Source organism: Pyxicephalus adspersus, chromosome 2, assembly GCF_032062135.1.
Source record: "Pyxicephalus adspersus chromosome 2, UCB_Pads_2.0, whole genome shotgun sequence".
Taxonomy (NCBI): Eukaryota; Metazoa; Chordata; class Amphibia; order Anura; family Pyxicephalidae; genus Pyxicephalus; species Pyxicephalus adspersus.
This window is the reverse complement of record NC_092859.1, coordinates 8,551,742-8,562,193: the sequence shown is the minus strand read 5'-3', so window position 1 is coordinate 8,562,193 and position 10,452 is coordinate 8,551,742. Positions and strand designations below refer to the sequence as shown.

Below are 10,452 nucleotides of genomic sequence, written 5' to 3'. Positions count from 1 at the left end.
TTTAAATAAACCCAGTGTAAGTTCACATATTTAGGATACCCTATATAGCAGCACTAGGAGAGTTAGGCTAGGTACACATGTGCAATAATTGTTAGAAAAGGAACGACTAACGACAGATCAATGATTATTATGGTTATTTAGAACGATCATTTAGTGCACGATTCTGTACATGCTGTAACGATACGATCGTTCAAATATAATCCACTAATATTGTACAGACACTAGATACGATTGTTTGAATAATGCAAAAAGTGACGTGTACGTGTAAAGATAAAATAAATATGTGGTCTCTTTCCAGCTAGACAGAGCTTTTCTGCATGGTGGAGTACAAATCTTTCCGAAAAAATGGACATAAACTTTGGCAAATAATACAACTGTCCAAAATTAATATTATAGTATTAGTATGATACTTGTAATTCATATTTATCTGTATATTTACTTACTTTTACATTCTCTTTCACAGCGGACTGCAGAAATGGAGGTACCCGTGATGAAATTAAGTGTATTTGTCCAGAGATGTTCTACGGGACTCTCTGTGAGAACACCATAGATAGAGTCCCACCTGGTAAGTGTCTGAATGTTACTTAAGAAGATCAGTTCATTATTTAGCAGTTACAGTATATTTTTTACAGTATATATTTTCCATATATTTCCATGCAATTATTCAATATTGTAAAATTTTTAGCAGCATTTGTTCCATTTCTCCATGCTCAATATATCTGTGAAGGGTTATGCTTTGGACCTATATGTTTCAAGTTTATTTGTGCCTTGTCCCTTATTAATGGCTGTTCTCAGAAATCTGCTGCTGTCCTTTATTCACAACTTTGGTCAGTAGATGATCAGTAAGTGAAGCTGTAGTCCTGGCTAGGACACCAACATTTTGCTATGCTGGACCTCCAAGTAGACCCTACAATCTAACCTATAGGCAAGAATACATAGAATATAAGTTTGACCTGAAGAGTTTACAGCTTTAGGACTAGTAATTGGTGCTAGTACCAACATCCATGTAAATATTTATGCGTGTATATGGAAAAATAAGAAAAAAGAAAGGTATAGCTAGGGTTTCATTCAGCAAAAGATTTCTTTGTAGTGAAAAGGTCAAGTTAAATTAAAATTCCCTTTTTTCCTAAAGAATTTACAGGCTTGACAGACACATGGTACAACTATTACATAAGTATATTAGGTGTGTTGCAACCTAATGAGAGTTTAATAAAAATAAGATTTGACTTCTTGATAGATACAGATTTGAACTATATATATATATATATATATATATATCATGGTTTTCCTATTCAAAGTTAGCTTGCAACCAGACTTTATAAGGTGTACCCCAAACCATGCATGGTGCAAGTAGTTATATAATTCTGAAAGCTTTTACCTAGGATTTGCCATAAAGCCATGAATTCTGTATAGAGCTAAAACTTTTGTTTTTTTCAGTTTTGGATATTGTATGTGAGACATTAAATCCCTGATATGTTGATATGGAAATACATAATAAGAGGACATATTTGTCAAAATAAGGGAGATCCTCTGTTAAACAGCTGTCAAAAAAAACAAAATCCCCCTTGGAAGATTTCCTTTCCTGTTCTTTAGGCATTTTAACATTTTGAATTTGCCATCACTTTCACTGGTCATCAAGACAAAAAGAATGGATGAATCTTACCAGTGGAGCCACACACACTATTATAACTTGCTGAAGGATTTAACTCTTACATACTCTATCCAAAGCTGAACAAGTGTTGACTTTATATACAATTTAAACATAGACTATACGTTTAGAAATATTTAAAAATACTTCTTCCAACTCCTTTTGTCCCACAGTCAAGTCCGTTAATACTTCTGTGAATGTTGAGCTGAGAATCACTAATAAAAATTATACAGAGAATCTAAAGGACACCACGACAGAAGAATATAAAGAATTTGAGACCCAGTTTAAAGAAGAGGTAAGTAAGCAGAAAATAACAAAAAAGTTATTTGATGTATCTAATGATCTGCATACCATATGATTGATTATTATCCTGTCTTTCCATCCAGATGTGGTCAGTCTATTCCAACGTCCCTGGATACAAAGATGTGATTATTTTAGAAATAAAGTAAGTTTATGAACAGCAAAGTCTTTTGGTTATGGCCAGACCTCTGACAACAACTATTAACTTTCTATATTGTTAACAAACATTATATAAACTATACAAGCCCTCACTGATCTCTGTAGCTGTCACAACTGTGGAGTAATTGATCTCCATTTTGCAGCAGAGGCCTTTCACTTTTACTTTTTCAGCTTCCTCTTCTTCCAGAGACATAAAAGCCTACCACACTAATTTTAATTTTTGGCTTTTGGGCTATTCGTAAGGGTGACATGCTTTCCACTGGCCAGCAATGTAAAAGGAATCCCTGAAGACCTGAAAGTTTTTTCAAGGGTTCCCTCATTATGGAGAGATTGAGAAAGTCATCTCTAATTTGTATTGTAAACATAGATCTACTGCACAGGATGAATAGAGGGAGAGAATGAGGGAAAGAAATAGTAGGTAAAGAATGAGGGAGCAGAGTGTTGAGATCAAACCAGAAGGACTTCATTGCTTGAAGAAATATCCACTTTAATGATGAATTGCATCATAATAGACATAACTACAAAGGTCAGTGAGGATTTCTTTAAAGCTTAGTTACTCATATAGGGATAAGTAAATATTTAAATGTCTATAGCAGTGTTTCTTGACAGTTTTATTATTTGGAAACTCCTTGAAACAATGTTCGCTTGGCTTTATAGAAGCAAGTGCACACCTTGAAATTACAGTTTACTTATGCAGAATGTAATTTTCATGTATGTTGTAAAAAATGTAAAATAAATTAAAAATAATTAAAAAAAAACATATAATTTATAGCACAAAACAAATAATTTGGCATGGCAGAGGATTCCTTTAGCGGTCATTACATTCTTCAAAATGAAAGTGCCTTCCAACAGCCATTTAGTAGATTATGTCCAACCTTGGATACCCAAGTGCAATTGATTAATTGGTCAGCCCCTCAATTTTCAAAATCAAAATATTATTTAGTTATTCTTTTTGCAGCAACCAACAATATTCTGTTTTCTTTATTTGTGGCAGGAATGGCAGTATTATTGTAGACCATGAAGTAATTGTGGAGATAGAATACAAGCCAGATGCAACTGTACCTGAGCAGTATGATAATATATTTGAGGAGGTCAAAGCTGAGGTGGAAAAAGCAAAAACTGAGAAAAACTGCTCAGCAGATGGTATGTCTAAGGAGTTTCCATATTTGAACTTACTTTTATTTTTTTAGCTTTAATAATTAATATTTATACTGAACTTTATGGTTCCAGGTACTTACTTTACTCATATTAGGAGTACTTATTTTTGGTGTAGTAGTAAATGGATAAAAAAGTGGTCCAAAGCACATGTCCACCCAAAAAAAGTCAATGTTAAAAAAAACACGAACTTTTCCCCTGTTAAAAAAGGACACACTTTAATTACTTAAAATACCCAATAAAGAAGTAAACCACAGCCATATTATATAAATCACATTCAGTTAGGTAATTCCTTGGAAATGCTTGCTAAATCTAATGTTCTTTAGATGAACATTTACAAACTAAGATGAACCATTGCCCATGTGTCCTGGGTTTTGGACTATGTAGGTAAGAGCAGAAAAGAGGTTGCTTGGACTTTTATCCAGGTATCCTATTTTTTTTTTTTATAACATTTTTTATTTTTTGAAAAACATATTAACAACAAAAACAAGACAGTAACCAATCAAGACAAAACAGGGTAAGGTTAAGTACGGGAAACAAGGACAGGTGTGTTACACATTCCACATAGCAAAAAAAAAAAAGGAAACAACTCGTGGTGTAGATACAGACAACATATCATCGTTAGCATCTGGGTACATCTGTGGAACCATAGAGCACATTAGAAAGAAATAAAAGCGAAGAGAACATACAAAAAAATATAATACAAATGTCTGAGAATAGATCTCCTATAGCTCTTATCCGAAATAGTGTTATAATGCAATACCTCCTGGTACATTGTAGGTGGTAACCTTCTGTATGAGTGCCCTCACCTGTTCCCAATAGGGGCCCAGCAATGGGCAGGACCAGAAATGTGTAACATGATCCTAGTTTTTAATTGCACCTATTATGGTAAAAATTTGGGTTAGCAGTTTTCTGTCTACTTCACTAAGCCTTTTTTCTTCTCCCTATAGCTTCTGATTGTCTTTCTTTTGATGAAGACTATGGGAACGTCACACAAAATGCAGTTCCAAAACCCCAAGGTAAATAAATAGCCAGATGGCTTTGAACATTGTTACTTGTTTAATTTCTGTTCTGGACTGATCTGTTGCTTATGTTGCTGATCTGTTGTCAAAGTTAGCTAATTCAATGTATACAGGAGGCATTTGCTTTTTACTGTGAGCAGCAACAGACTTACAGGCCCACTGCTCGAACTTACAGCCCAATAATTGCATTAATTTCAAGAATGTAACATATATAAATATTGGACATGTAAGCCTATTGTCAAGGCAAATAGACTGCTATATAATAGAGTGCTTCCATTAGCTAGTGATTTTTGAAATGTTATTTACTTGTATTCATATAGCTCCAACATATTACGCAGTACTTTACAAAGTCCATAGTCATGTCACCAGCTGCCCCTCAAAGGGGCTCACAATCTAATGCCCCTACTATGGTCATATGTCATTAACACAGATGAGTCAAATTTTGCTGAATTAACCCAACTGCAAGTTTTTGGGATGTGGGAGGAAACTGGAGTGCTCAGATGAAACCTACCCAAACAAAAGGAGTACATACAAACTCCTTGCAGATAGTGTCCTGGCTGGGATTCGAACCTGAGCTCTAGCAGTGCAACTGCAAGAGTGCTAGCCACTGAACAAAACGGGTAGCTCACAACAATCTTGCACGTAAAAAATGGTCTTGTAAGCCCATTATCAAGGTAAAGTGCAGTGAGCATTTCCATTGGCTGGTGGCATTCCTTTCCTGCCCAATTTTTAGTTATAGTCCTTCTCTCTATAACCACCAGCCAATGGGAATGCTCACTGCCCTTGATAATGGAGATACAAGCCCAATTTTTACACGCAACATTCCTGTGAGTTACTCATTTTTTACATTTAAATTTTTCATATACTAACTTTCTTTTCTGCTAAACAAAATCTAAACATTTGCCACTATTTGGGCAAATGGCACTTTAACTGGATGTAGGCAAATTTTAGAAATACTACTTCCGAATGGTACAGGGTGCTGACCTAATCCTATATTTTCTTTTTTTCGGCAGATCCCTGTAGCATCATTTTGTCTGGATATAAAGAATTCTACTTTGAAACAGTCACATCTGATGGACTGACCTGCGTGTCATTTTGTGATCCAGCTTACAAAAACTATAAGTCCTGTAATAGGGGCACGTGTGTGATTCAGGAAAATGTTGGACCACAGTGTTTGTAAGTGTTCTGGTCTCTTATTTTTTGTTACAGAGAATCTATAGTGGGTTTGTTTTTGTTCTTTATGTATTATAGCAAAAACTAAAACAAAACCGAAAACGAGAGTTTAAGAGGTAGCTACTTTTGATGTTCTCCCTGTGTAGAACTACGGGAGTGGATTTACCAAAAGAACATGTACTGTTCACTCTACTAAGCAAAATATCCCCTTGCAAAGGACATATTCCTTGTAGCTAAGTGAATATGGTAAAAATTCAGTTACCCAAATCACATGGGAGGAAATCTAGATAAAAAACATGACTTTTGCACTGGTAGGTGGCTGGATAATGTCAGGAGAATTGCAATCACAGAAACAAAACTAAATCAAATCAATGTTTGGTGTGTTCACCCTTAGCCTTTAAAACTGGATTAGTTCTCTTTGATTTAGGTTGCATGTTTTTTTAAGGATCTCAGAAGGTTGTTCAAGACATCTTAGAGAACTCACCACAGTTCCTCCGTAGATTTAGAACAATTTTAGTTACGTCTCCCTCTTTATGTAATCCCCACCAGACTCAATGATATTGCGATCAGGGCTCTGTGGGGACCATACCATCAATTCCAGGACTACTTGTTTTTATTTTTCATGGAAATATTTCCTTATGTGTTTGGCTGTATGTTTGGGGTCTACCACACAATCAGTTGGGACTCTCCACCCACCTATCTGATGATATTGTAGATTACTGCGGCACCACTTGGCTGGTTCACAATATTTCTCCCACAGAAAACTTCCAATTAGGAAAATGACGGACATATTTATTTGTCTTCCACATAAGAGCCCCCTATACTCCCCAGATTGTAACAAAATGTAATCATGTAAAAACTGGGCATGAGGTTGTGGTGCAGTTAATAATTGGGGGCTGCAGTGAGCAGTGCCAATACCACTCACTACTGCCAACTGTCAATTGTGCAGAATTTGGTTCTTTAAGACCAAGCAGCTAGCAAGGTGCCAACCAATGGGAGCCACATGGGATCTCTCAATCCCTAGGTAGGTCTGATCCAGCCCTTAATGAAAAAATTTGCAATTATTAGTACAGTTGTAAAGTATAAATATAAATGCAGACCCTTTAACATACACGAATAAACCCACAGAACAGTGGCATACTGAAGACAGTTAACTGTAATATTAATAAAATAACTGTTAAAATATCAAGGATCAAAAATCACAGAAAAAGATAAAAAAAAAAAAACCTTTTAATACAAAAGATATTGTGGCCTTCTAGAATAAGAATCAAGCCTAGAAAAAAAAAAAAAAAAAAAAAAAAATATATATATATATATATATATATATATATATATATATATATATATATCACAAAAGGCCTGCTGGGCTGCGAGAATTGGGATCCACATACCTGCAGAAAATATAGATGGTTCAATGTTTGCAATGGTACTCTGGGAGTACCTCTCAGACTTTGCAATCTCCATCTTTAGGTTCATTTTTGTATACGAGTGATTGACCTAGCCTGACATTGTAACTACAAGGGAGAAAACATTTTTGAATCCCATGTCAATATTTTTTTGTTTAGATATTCTCATATTCTTTGGTTTTATTTTGGGTTTATTTTACTAACTTTTTCAACTTTTTTTATAACTTTTTCAAATAATGTTTCTTCACACAGGTGTCCAAGCACAGATGTCTACATTTATACAGGTCCAAGTTGCACAGGAAAAATATCCAAAGCCGGCGTGTATGGAGGGGTCGGAGTTGCCGTTGCTGTATTGTTCATTATTATTGTCACTGTATCATTTTACCTGCTTAGAGAAAAACGAAAAAAGAATCGGTAAGTAAGGTTGCTTTTCATTTTCAGGGTTAAAGTAACATTCAACCAGAATATTGGTCATTTAATTCTACAAGAAATGAAAATTTTACTCAAGAGTTAGGTGTGTAATGTTTTGGTAGGCCAAAAACTCCTAATTTATCCTGTGGTAGGGAGTGGGGAGCTTAGTTATTGTACTTGCAGGGTGCTTATGGCAGTGCTGATCAATTACTTGATATAGGGGGCCTCTAGTGCAGCCCCAGCTATTACCAAAGGGCCCACATAGCACATATGTGGTTCTATAGCAATTAGTTAGTTGGCTGCTCAGGCCAGAAGATGGTACATTTAGTACAAAGGGGTGGCATGTGGCTCACAGTCTGCAGCTTGGATTTTGTGTCTTGGTGTCTATGCCATGATAGATTAAAGAGAAAAGAAAATAAAAAATCGGGAGCACTTTTTTGTTTTAAAAAAGCTGAAAATCAATATTAGAAGGTCAAGGAGCTCGGCATATATACTTTACCTCTAGTCTCGTAGTTCGGACAGAGCAGTGTGGCAGAATATACTTCTAATAAAAAACAAATTGTACGGATATATTTTATTGTTTTATGAATGGCTTGTTTACCTGTTTGAATGATATGTCTCTAGGCCTGATATCTTCAGAGATGATGATGACCTGTGGTGTCATGATACCAATGATCAGTGGACGGCACAAAGTGGGTTATCCAATGCAAATTTACAAATAGAACCAGATGTCTATGGTAAGGATTGCAAGCTATTCTGTATCATAAGATCTATCTCAAAGCCATGTATTTTGATTATTAGTAAACACAGATACATAGCTCTCTTTCGTCTATGTCACCCTACAGGAGGAGGACAGACTCATAGCGCCCCCTTCTGTCTGTGTCACCCTGCAGGAGGAGGACAGACTCATAGCGCCCCCTTCTGTCTGTATTACCCTGCAGGAGGAGGACAGACTCATAGCTCCCTTCTGTCTATCACCCTGCAGGAGGAGGACAGACTCATAGTGCCCCCTTCTGTCTGTGTCACCCTGCAGGAGGAGGACAGACTCATAGCTCCCTTCTGTCTGTGTCACCCTGCAGGAGGAGGACATGCAGGAGGAGGACAGACTCATAGCTCCCCCTTGTGTCTGTGTCACCCTGCAGGAGGAGGACAGACTTACAACTCCCTTATGTGTGCATTATTGTTCACCAGCAGGAATTCATTCTTAAATGTTTTACTAAAGTCTTGTCACTGTATAAATTTTTGTTCTTTGTTAAACCCAATAACAATATTCCTCCATTTTTTTTTGTCTTTAGATTCTTCCCCCCCTAACAGCCAGTCTAGTAAGGAGTTCAGACCAAGACTGGATACAGTGAACACATCAGTTGAGGTATAGCCTAATCTTGAGTTGCCTTGTCTATTCTCTCTGATATGACTGTCTGTATTGTGCTGTTTAGGTTTTGTTTCCAGATCAAATTTACCCTTAGCTTCTTGAGTAGACTTTGTTCTGCATAAGAGTTGTAGAAAAGGGCACTCAAACCTTAACTTCAAGGTATAACATAACAATATGCTTGATCGATAAAGCTCTCCAAGACAGGAGAAAATTTTCACTGGAGAACCTGGGTGATCCAGCAAACCTAGAATGGGTTTCTTAAAAATCCCTAGCTATTAGTTGGCAAATGTTATCGACTCTGGACCATATCCATTCCAGTCTGCTGGATCACCCAGGTTCCCCCAAATTGGTTTATCTTTCCCAGTCTTGGAGAGCTTTAAAAAATCAAGACCAATGTATCAGAAAAATATTATGAAAAAAAAACTGTTACCGGGAACAAAATGAGTGGGAACATACCTGGATTTCCTGAATCATGGGAAGGGAAGGAACAAAGCTGGAAACTATAAATATAATAACATGAAAACTTCATCACTCATATATGTAGAAATATTCTAGCTAAATAAGAGTGAATATATAAGTGAATTGTGCTGGGCATGTGCTTTTTAGAAACCCTTGTGCTGCATAGCAAGCATATGGAGATTGCTCAGCTACCCATTTTCAAGGAGTTTTATTGCTATCTATGTCCTTGTTGGCACTTTCCAACCAATTCCCCTTTGCTCATTTTCACTCTTAAAGCTAATTTCTAAAATATTACTACGACCCCCTAAAACCTATTAGGGTAGCACAGGAGAGCTGGAATACTGGTCCCCAACACTCAGAAATCATACTCCCTGATTTAGAAGAGTTCCTACCTAAAAAGTAAAAAAAACCCACTTTGTAATTTATCATTGTATTAAACATTTTTAATTAAACACATTTTATTATATATATTTATCAGGTAAAAATGTATCAACTGTTTTCTCTCATCATTTATTATGTCGGTTTAAAAATATCTTGTGACACTTATTTTACTTGTTTCCCCCTAGGTAAGGATCCAAAGGCCACAGATTTCCTATGCATAGCCAAACCAGTCATTTTGAAACAAGAAGACACAAAACCAACAGAATACATTTGGAAAGAATACATTTATCATCAAAAAAACTAATCTCAAACAACTCTATATTACCACCAAGGTATACTGTGGCCCAAAGGATGACAAAGAACCTAGACTTAATTCCATTGTGTACTTACCAAAGCATATGTTTGGAGAAAAAAAATGAATAGTGCTATATCATTACTTTTCATAAAGAAAATTCTTCTTTGTGAAATTACTCATTTTGTTGTTTCTTTTGTGTATAATTTTCTTTTAAGTATTTTTAATATTTATCCTTTTTTAGTTTTCATGATGCTAGAGTGTTTATAAGTTAAGAAAATATTAAGAATTAAATTATTATTTTTACAAAAACCTGAAGATGACTGATGTAATGATTACAAAAGGCTCCTAAGTTTGTTTTGTCATGGTGTGATATTTGGTTAAATTTTTGGCAGAATCGAAACAATCAATGCTATAAGGAGTTGCTGGTGAATATATCATTATCTACAAATTAAATAATAGATTAGAATTGATAGGCAGAGGTGGTGAACTTTTTATATAACACGAAAGGAAGTTTAAAAAATAAAGTATTTAAATAAAAATAAATACATCAGATAAAAGAAATGCTCATGCAATCTTAATACACTAAATATATATAAAACACTCAACAGAAAAAGAAATGCATCACCATTGCTTTAACAAAAATAAGAAGAAAAACAGATTAATCCCAGGGG

General features: G+C 35.5%; 1 protein-coding gene across 1 annotated transcript in view; it reads left to right on the top strand.

The window, feature by feature from the left end:
* LOC140322308 (uncharacterized) overlaps nucleotides 1-10,029 on the top strand; it is a gene marked incomplete in the record, with an annotated part of 34,257 nt that extends 24,228 nt beyond the window's left edge. The window contains 10 exon segments of the mRNA XM_072398887.1: nucleotides 464-565; nucleotides 1,822-1,943; nucleotides 2,035-2,093; nucleotides 3,102-3,250; nucleotides 4,213-4,281; nucleotides 5,298-5,460; nucleotides 7,116-7,277; nucleotides 7,899-8,011; nucleotides 8,570-8,643; nucleotides 9,672-10,029. Coding sequence (XP_072254988.1) covers nucleotides 464-565; nucleotides 1,822-1,943; nucleotides 2,035-2,093; nucleotides 3,102-3,250; nucleotides 4,213-4,281; nucleotides 5,298-5,460; nucleotides 7,116-7,277; nucleotides 7,899-8,011; nucleotides 8,570-8,643; nucleotides 9,672-9,707 — 1,049 coding nt within the window.
* Nucleotides 10,030-10,452: the final 423 nt, after the last annotated feature.